General features: G+C 36.2%; 1 protein-coding gene across 1 annotated transcript in view; it reads left to right on the top strand.

Moving 5' to 3' along the window:
- Nucleotides 1-20,520, top strand: part of CACNA2D1 (calcium channel, voltage-dependent, alpha 2/delta subunit 1) — a 420,200-nt gene that overhangs the window by 369,437 nt on the left and 30,243 nt on the right. Inside the window, exons 16-21 of the mRNA XM_009882926.1 lie at nt 1,686-1,754; nt 3,327-3,401; nt 4,772-4,846; nt 11,955-12,026; nt 13,130-13,201; nt 18,573-18,634. Coding sequence (XP_009881228.1) covers nt 1,686-1,754; nt 3,327-3,401; nt 4,772-4,846; nt 11,955-12,026; nt 13,130-13,201; nt 18,573-18,634 — 425 coding nt within the window. The remainder of the gene's footprint in view (nt 1-1,685; nt 1,755-3,326; nt 3,402-4,771; nt 4,847-11,954; nt 12,027-13,129; nt 13,202-18,572; nt 18,635-20,520) is intronic.

Here is a 20,520-nt window from a genome sequence, read left to right as displayed (position 1 = left end):
TTCTCATAGTAGAGGTGTTCCAGCCCTCAGATCACCCTCGTGGCTCTCCTCTAGACACGCTCCAGCAGGTCCATGTCTTTCTTATGTTGAGGACTCCAGAGCTGGATGCAGTACTCCAGGTGGGGTCTCACGAGATTGGAGTAGAGGGGCAGGATCTCCTCCCTTGACCTGCTGGCCACACTTCTTCTGATGCAGCCCAGTATCTGGTTGGCCTTCTGGGCTGCGGTTGCACATTGCTGACTCATGCTGAGCTTCTGGTCAATCAGCACGCCCAGGTCCTTCTCCTCAGGGCTGCTCTCCAGCCATTCCCCACTGAGCCTGTATTTGTGCTTGGGATTGCCCCGACCCAGATGTCGGAATTTGTGGCAATTCATACCTCTTTTCTTGCCCTGTTCCTTCAGGTTCTGTTACAGTGTTGCTCCTACCTCCCTTTCTGCAAGCTAATTCCAGAATTTTCAGATACTTTTAGGTTTACCAGTTAGTTACAGTTCATTCACAGTTACTATCCTCTCTAACTGTACATTTTTTGGGGGCAGAGGGTGTTATTCCCCATACATTCCCCTACCGTTTCATTATAAATCTCTTCAATGCTACAAAAAATATCCTCCTGTCTCTTTTCTTCTGATTTACCTCCATATCCTGCTTCTCTTATTCTCCTGAAAAGTCCACTTCTCCCTTTCACCTTGCTTGTTGTAAAGTTACTAACTTTGATCTCATCACCTTTCATTTGATACACAAATAAGTTCGTGAAGGATGGTTGAAAATTCAAAAAGCTGCTACTAGACTGGGCAAATGGAGAACTGCTTTCATCAAAGTGGATTAATAAAGTGGTTTAGCTCATTTTTTTTCTAATGAAACAAAGGCAGAGAAGTTATATGGTTTCTCAGTAAAATAAGTGGAAAGAGTAAGGATCAGTGGGGTGAAAAAATTTGAAATAAACCCCAAACATTAGGACAAAGAAAGGTAGAAATCTACCTGTGGACAGTTTAGGATGGAAAACAAATCTTTTCATGCTATATAATCATATAATTTTCTGGATCCTATTTTCAGTATGAGTTATGACTGTTAATAAAGGAAAAAAAAAATCTTATGTATTCCCAAAAAAGTGCAAATCCCTTGCCTCAGTACTAGAAGACTATGTGATTTTGTAGAACTGATGATGGACATTATTGCGAACCATTGAAAAGTAGTGAAGATGTGAAAAGTAGTAGTATTACCTGTTGGATTGTTCTGTTGATTTTACTTGTATGTATTTGTTACCTACATATGTATTATCTTTAAGTATGGTTTGGCTTTCTCCTTTTTTCTTTTCCCTTTTCTTTTTTTTTTTTCCCCTTACTATCTATAGTTTTTAGTATAATGGGAACTGTACCTGTAAGTATGTTTTCATAAAATTTATGTTTTATTAAACTATTATATCCCAATCTGTTGACCACCATCTATTTTTAAAAAGCAATTTATTATTCTCACTAACACATGGACACAAAAAATGTAACTTTAACTTTCTATGCATAAAATCAAGGAAGAAGTCTTACTTTTTTTTTTTTTTTTACAAGCTAAAAGCCAGTAGTTAAGTCTAGTGTTTGGCTATAGTAATCCCTAGATTGTTCTAATATATTTTAGCTCTATGTTTGTTATTTGACTAAAAAGTCTTTTTCTCCCCTCTATATGTGATTATTTCCTAGGAGCTGGGCCTTGTGATTACAGGAACTCTGCCTGTCTTCAATCTAACAAAGGAACAAAATGGGAAAATAGTAAGCTATTACTTAAAGGGAAAAAAACCTGCAAACAGTTCTTTGAATGAAATGTAATGCTAAACTCCTTGAAAAATGTGTATTTCCATAGAGCTTCCTGCAGTTTAATTGTCTTGTACACCAGAAACAAAGGGGTCATCTCTAGTTGCCTGATAACCTCCTGGGAACAAGAAAATGCAGATCACCCTTTTTTGTAGCTCTAAGTTTCAGGATATGACATTCTTTGATCTATCTCTGTGACCTGGTGGCAGTGGAAATGCGTTAAGTGCTTACTAGATGGTAAGAAGATGATATTATTTAGCCCTTGCCAAGAAAGGAAGCCCAAATAAATTTATAACAGATCTGTGAAGCTTTAAATTAATTGGTTGTAATGATAACAAAAAATAGGACTGTGTACTTAGATTACAATCTAAGTATTAAATAAATACAATTCCCCATCCCTGTTACAGACTGATAAGGAATCAATTTATATCCTTTTCACAAAATCAAAATGCTGCTTTTTAAAAGCAGACCTAGAATATGCTTTACAGTGTGTGGTAAAATACTGTACATTTGGTGTGATACATTCATTCAGGTCAAAATATACAGAATTTTAGACAAGATACTCTTCGATTCAGTTTCTCAGATCTTACATAGACTCAGCATGAATAAAAGAGAATTTGATCACTACCATTTCTTCTATTTACATTCAGAATAGTTCTCATAGTTTCCCTTTAAAAACAAAACAAACAAACAAACAAAAACAAATTTCATAATCTTATCTACAAGATAATGCCTGGAACTCACTGCGTCTGGTTGCAAAGTGAGAGACTACTGATTATCAAAGGATCTCTTTCTGAGAAGTGAACCAGCCGTGGCACAGTACAGAGGAACAAGAGGCGAACTTGAATCTGCTTGACTTATGTCTCTACCTGAATTTTAGATTACATACTGCAAGATGCATCTTCCAATTCATATTCTAAATTTATTTAATATGGAGAAGGGATTCAGGTGACATGATGTAAATGACTGTGCCTCTTTTTTGTAATAGGAAAATAAATTACAAGTGAAGTAAATGTGGTGCCTGAGTCCCGGTTTCAAATACTGATGATTGTTATAGTCACTGTTTTTTGGGGGATTGGATGAGGTTTTTTTTTCATTCATCATTGTATCATAGCCAAAAGAGGTTCATTGTTTTGGGGTCTCACTTATCAACTGCCCAACCTAAGTGTGCAATAGTAGCTCTATATCGGTGCTAGTAATTTAGTATTTACATCATTGGCAATGTTAATGCATCATTTTTGCTTTCACTTGTTTTGTTCTTACATTTATTGTTTATTCAGGAAAGCATCTATACTCATCTTCATAAAGAGTTTTCATTTTCTATACTAAATTCCATATATATTTATTGTTATTTTAAATCACTTCGCTGTTATTTAAAATATTTAGAACAGAAACATAAGTAAATAGGTAATTTTTCAAGTCATGTCTGTCAAACATGAGATGAACGCAAAATCAAAATTCACTGACTGTTGCAGTTATTCTGCATTGTAAATATGTGGAACATATTCTAACATTTTGGAATCTTACCAGAATCAGCTGATTCTTGGAGTAATGGGGGTTGACGTCTCTTTGGAGGACATAAAAAAACTGACACCCCGATTTACGGTAAGTTGCTTGCATTGGTGGTTTCTCTTTATGTCTGATTTATGTATGATTTCTTTGCATGTTATTTCATAAATCATGCAGCAGTGACTGGATGCAAGTCAAAATACCAGCAGGCTTCTTTTCATATATTCTTTTCCATTGTTGTAGTTTTTTTGATGTTTTTCTCTCCAGCCATATATGTGCTTCTCTGTGAATTGTCCATAAGGATGCATCTGTCAAAGCCATCTTTTACATTGGTGGATATATTCCAAGCAATTATTTTCCTGTAGCTTAAGGCTCTGCTGTTTAGTTGAGTGTTTGCTTCTTATCACAGTGTAAAGTACACAGTCATTTCATCCAATAATAATACTTAGCATTTATATAGGACAGTTCTTTCTAGAAAAGTTCTTTAATATACATGTCTGTATCCTACTCAGTACGATTGATTTATATATTAAGATATCTAGCTAGGGAATTTCTAAGAAAATAACTAGTACTGTGGAAAACAACAGCCAAGGAAGCAAAGGAACATCATAAACTTGACTGAAAGCAAACGCAAAGTCCTGCATCTAGAATTGAATAATCCCATGCCAGTCTACAGGTTGCAGCAGAGTGCCTCAAAAGGCAAGAAAGGGCCTGGGGATCATGGTGGAGGACAAGCTGCTGTTAAGTTAGAAGTGTGCTCTTCCAGTAAAGGAGGCCAACTGTGCAGTGAATAGATGCATCAGAAGTACCGTGTACGAGTCTGATCTCCTCAGTACAAGAAATACACCGAGGGACTGGACAGAGTCCAGTGCAGAGCCACTGTGTTGTCCAAGGGGCTGGAGTACATGGCATACGAGGAGAAGCTGAGAGAGATGGCTTTGTTCAGACTGAAGAAGAAACCTATTGGGTTACCTAATGGGATTTTTAGGGAAGACGGCCCTCAACATTTCTTGAAGGTTTGTAGCAAAAGACAGGAGGCAATCAACATAGTTGTAGCAACGGAAATTCCAACTGGAAATATGGATAAAAAAAATAATTGTGAGGGTGCGTAAACACTGGAGAAGGTTTCTCAAGGACATTGTGGAATTACCATTGGAAGTATTCAAAGACCCTTTGACACCTAGTCCAACTTCAAAGTTGGAGCCTATTCTGAAGTTATCTCTGCTTTCAGTGAAGGGTTGTACCGGGTGACCGCCAGTGGTCCCATCAGCCTAAATTGTTCTGCAAGTTTATGATTCTAAAACAGTAAATGTTAAGAAATTTTCTTCTGTATGTTAATTTCTTGCATATTTCATGATGTCTGAGGTAATGTATTTTCATTAATATGGCCACTGCTTGAAACCATTAATTAATCTTTCTTTATTACTTAAAACCTTATAATGCCAAACTTCATTTCTTTCTTTCAGCTTTGTCCAAACGGATACTATTTTGCTATTGATCCTAATGGGTATGTGCTACTTCATCCAAATCTCCAACCAAAGGTATGAAAAACCTTCTAATGTATTTCTCCATAATAAGCGGACATTGCCAGAAATAACAGAAACATCTAAGATCTGCTGAAAGTGCCAGAGAACCAGAGAGCAATAGTAAAGATTTCTTAGTTGTGAGGCTGTCAGGAAAATTCATGGTGCATGTATGGCTTTATCCAAATCTGCTTTAGTCAGCACAAAGACCAGCATTGCCTTGTATTGAATTTGGTTATCAATAAAATAAAAAGGTATATGTTTTACAAACACATTTAATAAGAAAAAAAATCCCTCCAGATTGAGAGAAATGTATGGATTGTTCACAGATAAAAAGTTAGAAATAGTAATGAATCCCTATAAGTACTGAAAACCAATGTATCCATGTAGTTCAGCTGGTAATATTAAAATGTCTCATTAAGATGGTTTGAGCAATATATGGCCAAGATAAATGCAAACTGTCAATACACAGGCAAATAAGACTAGGACGGCTTTTAGACTTCAGTGGCACCCTACTCCTAGGTTATTTTTTAGCACTTAGTACATTTTAGGGAAACTTCTTAAGTAATGGAAGGCTGTATTTGCTGCCTTTAGGCATGGAAATATTGGTTGGTTTTTTTTGTAAATTGGATGCATATCCATCACTTTATTCCTCCCAGCTATGTTCCTGAGGCAGAATAGCAGTAAGTCCTTGACCTCTTGTCTGTGTGAGTGTCCTCTCTTGTTTCTTCACCAGAAAGTCCTATCATAGCTACTAGAGGGATAGCAGAACCCCTTTTCAGTACTTTGCTGTTTAACTGTCAAAGGCAGAGAAAGAAATTAAAAATTTGTCTACATATATTAGTGATTCATTTAATTCTTAAGCTGCGGGAAGTCAGCATTGTGAATATGCGAATTAATTTCCTGGTGAAGTAATGAATATGTTTGAAATCTTTTGCCAACAAAAGAAGAAAGAAAAAAATGCTTCTGAAGAAGAGAAAGAATAACTTGATCTTAACTACTGATGAAATAGCCCTTTTGAATTTTTTTGAAAGGACCCTTTTAAAAAGAAAAGAAGTGTAAGGGAAAATAAGGTTTTTATATAGTCGTTGTAATTCAGATAGACTTCAGTTCTCAATATATGCATTAGGTTTTCATGTGTTAAGTAATGAAAGTTTTGAATTGATTTTGCTTGGTGAGTTATTCTGAGACAAATATATGCATCATTACTGACAGAATCTTCTCCTCATTAAAGATTACTAGAAACTCAGATGATAGCAAGGGTTCTATTTACCATTTCCTTAGATGCAAATGAAATTATCTTTTTGTTTACAGGAGGAATATAAAACGAAGTAATGTAGTATTCTCAGTTTAAGCACAATCTTGTGAGGAAACTGATGGACATGGATTCTGTTCATCTCATACGTGCTAATATACTACAGCGTAAACTCGTTACAATGGAGAATAAAAAACTATATCTAGGCAGACTAAGATGGATTATTATGAAACTAATTGTCATGGTTTTGCTATGTAGTTGTCTGCTTAAAAGGATATGAAAGTCCAGAGATGTTTTCACATACTGCTTAAATGTTTGATTTAGAGTATGTTTAAAAAAGGATATTTTATGTGATATGTTTTATGTTGTAGAATAATGTCTAAATGTACTATTAAGCATCTGCATTATTATTATTGTTATTGTTGTTATTAACAGTTACACAGACTAGACTTTTTCACTCCCAGTTTGTTTGGGGTGATGCATGCTATTCAGACTGATACAAGAACTACGGTTTAAAACTAAGGTACACTACAAAGACAGATGTATTTAGAACTCATGGACTTTCTTTAACATGTCATTAATTTTAGTTGAACTTCCTGGTAGCCGTTAACTTATTAACAAACAACATCTTAACCCTCTTTGCCAGCAATTGTTCAATAGATGTAAACTAAAACATAACTACGTCTTTACCTTTGAAGAGGTGAGGGTGTGTTAAACTTCCAGTGGTCCCTTCTTCTGAATGTCTTCTGCTTTCCTTCTGAAAATCTGTTACCTCAAATCAAAACTGGTTCAACACAATTGATATTTTAAGAAATTGTCTTGCAGTATGATCTCACAAAAAAAAAAAAAAAGAAAAAAAAAAGCCCCTAAATTCAGAACTTGTGAAGTCATTTGCACACCTGCGAAAATTTAACAAAAGGCAGGGTCAAAACCAGATTAAAATCGTTAAAAACTTTCCCATCACGTTCTTATTTGCAAACAAAAACTACATCAAAGCACAACACAGGAAACCTTTTTTTTCACTTTCAGTTTAATATAATTTTCAACTGCCTAAAATACCATTTTTCCAGTTTGTGTATTTAGTTACACTACATTTTTAAGCAAATGCTTAATTTTATGTTTTTCTGCCAATTTTATTTGTGTGTCTGTGTGTATGTGCGTGTATTTTTCCCATTGTCCTGGGAGAGAACAGATGGATAGACTACCAAACAGACATAGTCACTGCAGTGAGTGCCTTAAGCATGTGTTAACAAGAATAGTCTTAACCAGATAATATTTGAAAACAGTAAATAATTAAATTTCTGAATGTGTTCTAAAGATTAGCATCCTTTTCTTCATTTTCATGATGATTCTTATCAAAATCCATTTAATGGTAAATATGAAATTCCTGATGCTTTCAGTAAGGTCCCGTATTTTGTCTTATGGTTTTTAGTTATGAAAGAAGTGTAAGAGGTTTTAAGAGCAGGTAAAACGGTAAACAAAAAATAAAACTCATCTTACTCTATATTTTAATTCTGGCAGAATATGTGGGAGGAAAAGCACTTTAATGACTTAATTCACATGATTTAACATATGTCTGGTTTTTGTTTCGCTAGAGAAAACCTGTGTGTAATTCTGATAGAGAGCTCAGAACTCTTGATCAGAATGAGTGTAGTCTCTGGTTCCAGTAAATGTGCACTGGAGAGTATAGATGTTGAGGGAAGACTTCCATTCTCTAAGTAGGCTGTTTACTAAGAGTGTAAAAATATAAATTACTGCTTTTTTGTTACTTCAGCAAATTGGTGTGGGCATACCAAAAGTTAAATTGAGAAAAAGGAGACCCAATGTACAGGTAACTTTGGATGGAGGTGATTAGTGCATTAGAATGCATAGACCTGGAAATACAATTAGAAAGCTTCTGCCCTGCTTACTAGGAAAAATCTAACTAGAGAACTGTTTACTTTGACAAACAGCTTCCAAAGCATGAAGCTTGCATCCTTCCTTGTTTAAATAATAGAAAACATGTTATTGGCTGTAGTGAAGGGCGTTCCATTAAATTATGGTGCTTTACTAATAGGTGCTAATTAGAGCCATGCTGTTAAAATGATTCTTCAGATTTTGAAATTAATTTGAAGACTGGAAAAAAAAAAAAAAAAAAAGAGACTACTTTTGCTGGCTTTGCTTGCATAAATTCAAAGTCAAGAGATCATTCTTATAACTTTAATGTCAAATGTTATTGTACAGTGTATGCTGTATAATGTTAAAGAATTCGAATGAACTGTTCAATTTTTTTTCTAGGGAAGTCAGAATAGGGCATATGTTTTATCCGCTATTTACATCAGGTTTCTCAGTTTAGCAAACTCAATTCCAGAGGATTAACTGCCATTAAGCGAACAGGGAAAAGGAAATTAGTAACATTTATGTAATGCAATCCCTAAACACTTATTGAAAACTTAAAAATCATTAAAGAATAGAATAGATTAACTGTGTAACTAACAAAATAACAAAATAAGGTACAATATACCATGTTACTTTCTTACACATATGGGAATATATAATGCAAAACCGGTGGTTTACATAATACCACCAGGAAAACATGGTGTAAAATCCTGACCTAATTCAGTTCAGTCATTTCAATGAGCCTCGAGTGGCTGTGTTTATACCACATGTAGAAGGCCACCTCTGGAATAGGTTTTTTGTTTATGCACTGGAGAAAACAGCACTGGAATATAAAAAAATCACAATTTTCTGCGCACCCTTGGCTGTTGGTGGGTTTGCCTGGCTGTGCCATCTGCCCAGGGAGGTGCAGCTCTGGGCTCCCATCCACTCCAGATGCCCCTGGATTTCCCTCTGGGGCCCAGGATTTTGCTGCCTAATTACCACAATTTATTGTAAAACCCTAACAGCCCGTGTCTTCATTAGCACTGCAGGTATGAGTAGGAACTAGGCTTCTGCAACTCACACCAAAGAATACTTCTGTAGAATTTGTGAGAATACTGACCTCCCAAAACACAGAAAAATGACATTTTCATAAACAGGGTTTTTTTACATTGCTGCACCAGTTCTTTCTTTCTTTGTTTCCTTCTTGATTTGTCATTGAAGTAATAGATCTTTGCCTTTATTTGTCATGCTGAAAATGGATCGCACTACCTTTATTTGCATGCTTCATTGCTAGTGATTTACTTCTGTTTTGTTTTATTAAGTTGTGCTGGTGAATGTGGTGGTGGTGTGCTTATTCTAGTCATGTCACGTGCATGACTGGAAAAAGAGAAGAGCAAACTGAACAGTAAGTTTGTTTCTTCATGGCTTAGAGTAAACCCCACTAAATGGCAACCTTGGAAGAAAAAATTATGGAGCCCAAATGATGGTTAAAAACACATTCTTAGGGGAAAAAGACATAGCAGGGAAAATAGTCTTCCATTTAAAGTATGGATCTAGGAATCTTCTAATTTCTAATGGACTTCTTTGTGCCTCAGGCACATCACATAATCTATCTATCTATGCTTAGTTTCTTCACCTATTAAAAGTTATTAATAAGCACCTTATAAAGAATGTGTGGTGATGTAAATCTTAAAAAGAACAAGAACAAACAGTTAATGTATACTTGAACTTTGAAGGACTGTTAAAGTTGACTATTTTGTCTTTGGGACTCCTTAACTATGGCTAGCCCAGGTTATCATTTGAAATGAATATTGACCTTGATTTGATGTGATGGCTTTTTTTTTTTTTTTCTATTTTTTACCATTTCTTTTCTTCTCCTTTCCTTTGTGTGTTGGAATGGAATGTGAACTTCACAAATGCCTCCTCTGCCATGCCAATACCTTCATGCATGCTGTTTGGGTTTGACCATGCTATTCATTATCCATTGCATGTAAGAAAATGTATTTTTTTTAATTTATTTTTACATTTTAGCCTTTTGCTATTTATTTTGTGAGTGTGGATTTGGGGGGGGGGGGAAAGGAACTTCATAACAATAACTAAATTGTTTTGAATTAGCGATAGCATATGTTAATGCTACTATATTAAAGTTGCTAGTTTTATCTATGCTATACAAATAAGAATATAAAAATTTATTTGAAGTTATCAGTAGACATCTAAATGAAAAGCCCGGGTTCTTTGTCTGAAATCTTTCCAGGGCATAATCTCTTTCTGAGAATAAATGTATTGGCTTTTCTCTTAGCCGACCATAAGTCTTGCTAAGAAGCGGAATGATTCTATATACCCAGAAACATACACATTTGTTCCTCAAGAATATGAAGGAATAATCCTTTGTCTTCTAACACTGTTCTATATTACAGTCTTGAAAATAAGGACTACTGTTAAGCTTTTAATGTTCCAGACCATTATATGAAGGCATCTTTTATCAGCTATTCAGGACGTTACTTTCTTTCCAGTAGAAACTGGAATTACGTACACAAATTGTGATGAAACATGTTTGTATTCTTTGATAGACTAGTCACATGTGTATTTGTCATGTACCTTTGCCAGACAATGTTAGGATAGAAGGAATATAATCATCATTTTGAAAGAACTTTAGTCTACCCTGTTATAACTGAATCACTGAAATCCTCTAAAAATGTCATTATCAGAATTTACAGTAGTCTTGAAGTAATAGTATTGGCTAATGACAATTTTTGTCTTGTTAATCATATGAGAAACAATGCTTAGTTACTGATGAAACTAGGCCTTGAGATCCTTTCATGGATGAACTGTCCTATTACACAAAGCAAAGTATTACCCATCAAAAAAAAAACCACCCTGGAATTTTTTCATCTTTTATTCTAAACTATCAGATTTAAATGATTAAATAATATATCCCTGTACTGTTTTTTGTTTTGTTTTGTTTTGTTTTTCCTAAAGGTCCTTCATTAGGTAGGTGCATTAAATAAGTACTGACTGATGAGGACTGAGGATTTTTACACCACATGTAATATAAAGTCAATGGAGCTTAGTCAAAACTACCAAAAAAAAAAAAAAAAAAGAGTCAGATTCTTAAAAACTCGTACAGAAAAGGGCTCTGTCCAAGTAACTGCGGACAGTAACTGCGAAGGGAGTAGAAGCTGGAGGGTGGTCATAGTTCAGCAGAGCTACAAAGGTCTTCCCACACTCTTATGGGACCAGGGTTACTACAGATGCACACCACCAAACTTCTCTGTGCTCCATAGCTGAGGGTCAATATAATGTACATTCCTTAGGTCTTGAAGCTGCTGGGTCAAAGTATTTCTGTGCTACAGGTTTCCATCTCTTAAGTTCAGCTACAGCACTGATGTCAAGAAAAATTCATTCAAAACCATAAGGTGTACAGGGAAGTCCTGTAATGCTGACAATAACAGTGATTTTTATTTTTATGACAAACAAATAATTTGCTATAATTGCTGCCTCTTTGAGTCTTGAGCCACAGTCCATTCCCACTTCATGATGGCAAGCCTGTACTCTGCTTTTGGCAAAACTGCAGAAGAGTACAGTTGCCCCATCTTACTGGTCAGCTGGAAAACCCTCCCAGATTTCTATCACCCTTCTCGGAGGCAGGACACCTAATGAAAGATTCGTATCTGATGCTTCCTCTGATTTCTTTTCCCACCCTTACAGTCCATGACACACCAGCAGTAGGGAGAGCAGCTTCCCAGCATGAGCCCCATACATGACAGACTGTGGACAGACATGGGCCATTAGTGTTAATTTGATTTTCACTTACCCAATTAACCCCTCTACCCAATGAAATAAAATAAATGAGAAAGGGCCACTAGTAATTCATCATGTTATAAGAGATTAAAATAGATGGGTAAGTACACCCAGTTAAGTAGCTTCCTTTGAAATGATGGGATTAGAATGATTTGTAACATTACGGTACTCTGTCTTTATTATTTGATCATTCAATATCTTCTGCCTCAGAATCCTAAATCCCAGGAGCCTGTTACGTTGGATTTTCTAGATGCTGAATTGGAAAATGATATTAAAGTTGAGGTGAGATTACGTGGTTTCTTAGTACCTGTTGCTGCTTGTATTTCACTGCATAATAACTGAAAAGCAATAAATGTTCAAGATTTTGAATAGGAATTTATTTCACTATGAATTTAAATTTTTAATCTGTCAAGGTGATGACTTTATAGAGAGATGAATTTATAACGAAACAAATTGACAACCAGTATTATTCGTGGGCAAGGGCAATGCACTATATTCCTCTCATTTTTAAATTCTTCATTCTTCGTCATTAAGTGACAATTCCTGGGGAGGGAGCTTGCAATGTTTTTTAGAACAGAACAGTTTTTAATAGGATATTAAAATATTACCTGAAATATTTTAGAAATATTTTCCTATCTCTTACTAACACACAAGCGTATTGCTGTGGTGAGAAAGAGAACTGGGAAATAAAGTCTTGACAACAAATTCCTCATATATTTTTCAATTACTAATTTTGTAATAAATTCAGATATCAGAATTTTTAAAAATAGTTTGTTAATTTCGTGACATAAAATATAGGGTTTTTTAAACATTTTACATTCTTTTAACATTTTTGTCACTTCATTTGGAATTGTTCTTTCATAATGACACTATTGGTATCTCTTAAATTCCAACTTAAGGTTCTTTGAAACTCCTGTTTCAGACAGGAATTACTCTTAGACTGGAATAAAAATGTTTTTGTGAATCACTGCTGCTATCAGAATCACACAGATGCACTGGGGTGCACGAGAAATGCTAGATAAAACTCCTCCTCCACACAGAATTCATACAATTTCTAGTGCCCGACATCAAGGGGTTTCATGGGATAGTCTTGCTATGCAACATATACCAGAATTGCTGTTTCATAACTCTACTGATTCAGTATATGTTTGGATAAAGCAACCTTTAATCAGAAAAAATTGAATATTGTAAAATTAACTCTTTTTTTAAGAGCTATGACTTTCATATGCATTACCATTTTATGCGTTTTTATGAAATATGTTACATACAATATATATTTTATATATTATATAATATATATTATTTTATATGTATTATATGAAGTATTATATGTATTATACATGCAACACATAGTTTTGGGCTTTTTTTTTCTTCCTTGCCTATAGATCAGGAAAAAAATGATAGATGGAGAAAGTGGAGAAAAAACATTTGAAACACTGGTCAAGTCTCAGGATGAGGTAAGATAGGAACACAGGCAATTACATTTACAGGAACAATCAAAAACGGAAAAATACTGTGAAATGCTGAAAAGATGTTCATTCTGTAATGTCAGTCTGTATCATTTTTCCCTTTAGATTTACTAGTTTTACTGGCTTACACTAAAAGAAATTATGTACTTGTGAAAAAAAGAATTGTTTTGTTTCTTGGTTTCTTTGGTGCATCATTAATCAGGCAGTTGTTGATGAGGTCTTACACTCTGTACCAGGAAATGGGCCCAGCCTACTTCTGTGTATGAATCCCAAAACAAAATACTTAATCTGCTTGTGGAGATGTGTGAGGATGGGTTTTGTAGTTTATATTGTGGTTGAATGGGAAGAAAGTAGTGAGAAAAATATAACATTTATGTGCCATAAATGAACACTATTTGGGATAAGAGAATTCATCTTACACTTATATTACGTACTTGTACTATCTGAACAGCATGTGGAGTTCTTTGTTTCCTTCTACAAAATGCTCATTCATAACAAAGATTGCTACTGTTTCCTAGCAATAGGAAATACTCAAATTTTATATGTATCCTTGCATGTATGCTCTACTTCTTGGGGACCGTAATGAGAAGAAATCAGGACTGGTGTGGCAAAAAAGCAGTTCTGGCCAGAGCATACCCCACAGTTACACTTCTACAACAGCTTTTTAAACTGTTTTGCTCTGAATGTCCAACAGCTTGAAGATAGCTAATTTAATGACTTAGCAGAAGAATGTGAAGCAAATATAACACCAAGCAGACACTACACAAACCTTACATATATATGCATACCATAACAAGACTCAGCAGAATTGCTTGGGAATATGCAGTTAATTTTTAATGTATATTAATAGCTGCTCTCTCCTGTTGATCTTCTGCAACTTTGGTATCTTCGATGGCTCTGCTGTCTGTACTTAAATGGCAGAATAGTTCAGTGAAAAGTTCCTCCTTCTCAAAAGGCATATGTTACAGAATCTAATCAAGGTAAATTGACAGGAAATCAGGCCTCAGAGGTTTTGGGTGTTGGTTTTTGGTTTTTTTTTGGGGGGGGGAGGTTATTCTGTTAAAAACAGCACATTCCTTACTTATATTCCATTAATTGTCTAATAGATGGTAGCACATTTTAAACTCTGCTTTAAATTTTGACCACATTACACCAAGTGATGACCAATACTAACCAGTCCTCTGACTCAATTCTGCATCGAGGGAAGATTTTTGTATACTTATTGTCATTTTGATACACAAAAAAATATTTCATAGTCTTAGTCTATCTTTGCATTAAACATGGTAGAAACTTAATTGTCTTCATGGGTGAAAATCAGTGGCTATACACATTGGCGGTACTAGATGAGGCTGAAAATGGAGCTGAATTTTCTGAAACATGTCTCAGTCCTTTATCCAGGCTGTGATTTCACAATGTCAAGTTCATGGTCATTTGGTTCCGCAACAGACCTTTGGGAACATACTTAGAATCATAGAATAGTTTGGGTTGGAAGGGACCTTTAAAGGTCATCTAGTCCAACTCCCCTGCAATAAGCAGGGACACCTTCAAGTAGATTAGGTTGATCAGAGTCCTGTCCAACCTGACCTTGAATGTTTCCAGGGATGGGGCACCTACCACCCCTCAGAGCAACATGGTCCAGTGTTTCTCCACCCTCATTGTAAAAAATTTCTTCCTTATATCTAGTCTAAATCTACCTTCTTTTAGTTTAAAACCCAGTGTCCTATTGCTACGGGTCTTTTCTCCAGGGTGAACAACCTCAACTCTCTCAGACTGCCCTCATAGGAGAGATGTTCCATTCCTCTGAGTATTTATGTGACCCTCCTCTGGACCCGCTGTGACAGGTCCATGTCTTTTCTGTGCTGAGGACTTCAGGGATGGACTTCTCATGACCATTCCTCAGTCCCTTCGTATCTGCACTGGATTTGACAAAGCATGCTGCTTCTGATAGTGTAATTTAAAAGGAGTGCAAATAAGGACAGGAAGCCATGCTCAAGATCTTCACAACTGTGAAAATCCATCAGAGGCATTTTTTATTCCTGACCTATGGATGTCATTGAGGAGATCAGTAGTTTTACTTGCATGTGTGTCCACCTATGAGGAGACAGATTAAAATCTGTATATTCATTCAACTGCCTGCTAACAAGATTGTGACTTTGTTGCAGAAAGGTTGTCATGGTATTTTATTATATTGCAGAGTCTAGGGAATTTGACTCATTGTTTGGAGCTGTCTTCCTTCTGATATTTTATTCAGAAAGTGCGGAACCTCATAGACTGTCTTCTTGAGTATAGAACCTCAGGTTCAGTGGGGGCAGACAAATGTAAATGTAGATGGTTTTAGCTGAAAGATGATGATAATGACGATCATGTAATCATGTAGGCAGCAAAGTCATACTTTCTTACTTTAGTCTGTTTGATGGAAGTCAACTCAAGTCTTACACACTTACATTGTCCAGGTTCAAAGCGTGCCCATAAGTTATGGTCCTTGAACCTGTGGAGTCCCACGGTCTGTGAGTCCCATGCTCCTCTGTGTCCAACTTTGAGCTGTTTTTCACCTTTTCCCATGTTCTTCTAGAGCAGAGACCTGTACCAGCAGTCCCCTTGCCTTCTGCCAGAACTCTCCTGTGCATTCTCACAGCAAAGCCCCCATCCCGGCTCTCCCGAGTAAGGCTTTACTATGCTGCTTTACAATCTATGGGGAAAACCTGCTGTATGAAAAAAATGTGCCTTTTTCTGGATGGTTCCACTGTTGGAGGATGGTGAATGAATAGGGCCTTCCTGGGGCAGGGAGGGTAGGCCCCATCTGATGTCAGTTCTGCTACCTCACCTGTGTCAGGAGCCCATACTGTCTAGGAAGCCACCAGCCTGTTCCCCCATTCTGAAGGGAGACTGGATCATTCCTGACCCACTGTCGGAGAGTCTGAAGTCCTGCTGGCATCTGCGTTGTGGATAAACTGCTTCCGAAGGGAGGGACTCACTGGGACATTTTCAGACTTGTGTTGTTATTTTGTTTAAGGAGGGCCTCTCCAGTCCTGTGGGTGAAAAGGGAAGAGATCTTAGGCTGTGTGATAAAAAAGACCTGAAATATTGGTCCTGCAACTGTTTGTCCAGAGAGGGAGGGAGGGGAAACATTTAAACTTATAAATGCTGGAGTCAGCGACAGCATTGTAAGGGACATTGGGAATGTATGTGAGAGTGTGTCAGTTCTGCAGGGCTCCAACCACAATCTGTGTTTGAATAGAACTTCCCAAGCCTTTTGATCCCAGATGCTTCAAGGGCCCAATAACATCAATGTCCCTCACCTTCCCTTGCATCACAGCCCAAAATTTCTTCCTGTACTTCCTCTCTGAGGGAAGAAGGGAGAAGCCAGAGATGGCTGGCAATGGTGACTGCTTCAAGCCATTGCACCCTTCCAGCTCCAGGCTGCTAGAGCCAGAATAAAGCTGCTTCAGACCACGGGCCATGCATGAGCCATGCATCATTTAGGACTTGATAGCTTCATATATTTTCTTATAAAAAGGGCTGATGCGGTCAGTTGCTCTGAACTGACAGTTGCAGTTTTGAGGCTTAAAATTGATGTCCTTTTTGTTTTGCTTTTTGGTCTAAGTTTGCATTGCTTTCCTTTTGTATTGCAGCTGGCCCCAGCAGCGTCTTGGGAGATGACCTCATACTACAGCATAGAGACTGGACTTGTAGCAAGTGTGGGTGGGGTGCGCTGGAGTCTCCCAAGGCCTCAGGGGCTTTCCAACTAACAGAGGAGATGCCATAGGAACAAAAGCATTGCCACATTCGGGCAGCCAGGGTGGGAAGCAGTGAAAACTGAAGGGTCACAAAAACTGCAATAACATGTGTAGGTTCTTTGGTAGTGACCAGCTCGGGGTGAGATGGTCTCACACTGCTCAGTAGTGAAGTCGGCAAAGGTGAACGGGAACTCATGTCTGAGGACACATGATCTGCTGGGTTATCTTTGAAGGGAGGTTTCAGCCAGTTTGCTTTCAAGTATGTTCACAGCACTGGTGGCAACAGCATTTAATATGAGCCCAGTTCTTCTCTTCTTTCCCTCCCACCTTGGGCACTGCTTTTCTCTTGCCACTGGACATGGTGGGCAACCATGGCACTGTGCCTAATTTCGAGGGGCTCCCGGTGCTAGGTTCAAGTGTCTGATTATTCTTGAACTGAAGTAATAGTATAGGCACATTATTAAATATAAATAGGCTTGGAAAAAATCTCTTCAAGCCACCATTTTACCTTAAATATAAAATATATCAGGGCATTAGACACTGATAAATGCATCTTTTTTTTCCCCTTTTTCTTTTTTTTTTTTTTTTTTTTTTTTTAATGATTATTGAATTATTTTCCTGTCACGCTGTGCTGACAAGCCAGGTAATGAGAAGGTTTCAAATCATAAATGTCAAAACAGACAGCTTTTTTTTCATAACCATGGTCATTTTCACACTCATGTTTTACCACAGGGAAATAAAAAAACATAGAAGTATTTTGTAATGTTGCAGTGCAACAGCTGCACAGACTTCATTGCTGGCATACTTACAAATCTCTGATTGTAAAATAATAATATGTTACAGTTGGCATAAACTTGTCATTTTCAAAGTGGCAAACTGAGTAAAACAATGTCAGCCAAGTGCATTAATGATTAAATCTATGGGGAAATGTGGGACTATGTCTATCACATTATTTTTCATACCAAAAGAAAATGAGTGGTAAAGCTTATCCTAATGTATTAAGTTATTTAAAAATAAACATTTACTTCCATGTTAAATTTTTCACAAATTCAAGAGCCTTCTAATGAGATTAAGAACACATGCAAGTTTAGCAAGGGGTGCTTATACAATCAGGACTACCTGGATGTGCCTGTAGGTACGACTGAAATTTAAATTCATTCAGCCACTGGTACTGTGACCTGAAAGGCCAGGCACTGGGTCCTTTTGTTGTTAAAGAGTTACTTACAAAGTCTTCTTTTTTAATTTTTTTGTTTTCGTAATGCAAAATGGTCTGTAAAGGAGATAACATCTTTTATGAAATTTAAAACACATAGAAAAAAAATTTGTGTAGGCCTGGCTAATGAATTTAAAAGGGAAAATGATAAGTAATATTTGTCTTGTTTTACTTAAACTTGCATTTCTTTAATGTTCGATTAAAGGGATATCTGCAATTCTTTTGTATAATACAAGTTTGGAAAATGTTTAAGAAAAGGGGTTACAGCTCAACTCATGTTTTTAGCAAAATAATAAATAGAATTCCAACAGATTTGTACTTGATTTTACACTATATTTCTCAAGAAAAGGGCACACTTGTTGAGGCTTCAGAGTTAATCATTTATTTTTTCACCAATATCTCTTTGCAGAGATATATAGATAAAGGAAACAGAACATATACATGGACTGCTGTGAACGGCACTGATTACAGGTAACTTATTTCTGTTCTCTGACTTGTTTAGTTAAATGTCTTTTTTGTTTATTTTGGTTAATATTTTTAGCATTACATTTTCTATACTAGCTAAGTCAGAACCAGATCATCTTGTGTCCAGGCCTGTAGGATTTGCTGGGTTCCTTTACAGCTCAGAATTGTTGCTCTGTCTAAGGACCAGAACCTCAGTCTTTCATCCAACTGTTAACATTTATCACAAGGCTATTTCAGTATGCAGGAAAAAAAAGGTTTTACGACTGATGTTAAAAATCTTGCTTTTCCTCCTACTTTCTGTATCACACCATAGTTTGATTCTTAATTGTACATTTTCTCTTAGATTCCTCCTCTTGTTTCACCTCTGCATGGTCTCCATGTTCTTGTTTTAATATGCATATTAAAAAGGAAGATGCTATAATTTGGTCTCAATAAAAAATGTGAGATGTTATGTGGAAATCTTTTTCAGTCACAGTCATTGCGTATATCATGACTTTGCTGACATTCATGTCAGATCTTAGGGGCAAGAACTATGCTACTGATTATCTCCAAAATCTGTATCTGTTTGTGACAAGTTTTAGCTAATTATCACTGATACTGTTTTGCATATAAAAATCACATGGTCAATGACAGCAGGAACAAATGAAGTAATGGGTAAAAGCACATCCCCCCTTGAATGCAACTTCGGTGTGTATATTGTTTCAAACTCATTTAAGCACACAGCTCTGAAATACTAGAAAGAATGTAGCAACTTGACATTGTCCAAAGCAAGTTAAGGTTTACCAAGTTCCAGAAAGGTTAAACTACTCTAGTTCAAAACTAGATGGTACAAATACTAAGTCAATTTTTTACCAAAATGATATTTTTATTGTGGTGAATTACAGTAGTCCTCAGCCAAGCTGGTTCCCATGTTCTGTTATGTTCTGCACAGGTGTACAGCCAAGGAAAATGCCAACATTAATTTATATGCAAAACCAAACAAATGAGTTTTAACAAGATGATGTAAATGTAGGACTTTATCTTTTATTCATCATACCATTTTTTCTGTTAAACTATCTTTATACTCTGTAAGAAAAGAAAGTTTTTTATCAGGCTATGACATCTAGCAATTGGTAAAGAAATACATTTGATTTATATGACTTCTTAATTCTTACTGAGCTCCCTGGCATGAGATACAGCAATAAATCCATGAAGTCACATTGCAGCAAACCTATTAAACATAAAATTATAGATTTTAATTAGCAATTTCTGCTAGCAGTAACTGTTAATGACAGGTAAACTGCTACTGATTTCCCTAGAGGAGGATTGGTAGAAGTCTATCACTGAATATTCAGCAATCTCACTTACATTCTGTTTAAATGGCAAATGTATCATTAAAGGTCATCTTATTTATGGCTCAATTGTACAACTTTTTTAATGTTAATTTCTGCGGCTATCCATTAGAAACCATTTCAGTTTTACAGTCATGAAATCCGAGTGCAAATATTAAGGATGTGATGTGGGAGATGATGCTACCTCTTTAATGATTACTCGTACCTCCTGTCCTTTACATACCTTTTTAGAGTTGAACTCTTCTCCACTTGTATTGAATTTAGTGGCAAAAAGAAGCCCTATATTTTTTGAACAAAAATAAGTATAATCTAAAAGAAAATATATTGCAAATGCTTTGCAAATCTTAAAATGTTATTACACAAGGAAGTTCAAAGGATTTTAGTGGTGACTGCATGATTCAAGAAAATATTTTGCATCTTGAGCATAATGTGAATTCAAGTATTGCCAGATACGTTTCCTAATGCATACCAATAGTTGTTTTATTAGCAAAGGGAGAGGTTCTGTCATTATATGATGCATGCAAAGCTGTTCAGTGCCACATACTGGTTTTTACAATCAGT

This window comes from Charadrius vociferus, unplaced genomic scaffold (genome assembly GCF_000708025.1).
Source record: "Charadrius vociferus isolate BGI_N301 unplaced genomic scaffold, ASM70802v2 scaffold32, whole genome shotgun sequence".
Classification (NCBI taxonomy): Eukaryota; Metazoa; Chordata; class Aves; order Charadriiformes; family Charadriidae; genus Charadrius; species Charadrius vociferus.
Note: the sequence above shows the minus strand (reverse complement) of the source record. Positions and strands in the feature narration are given on the sequence as shown.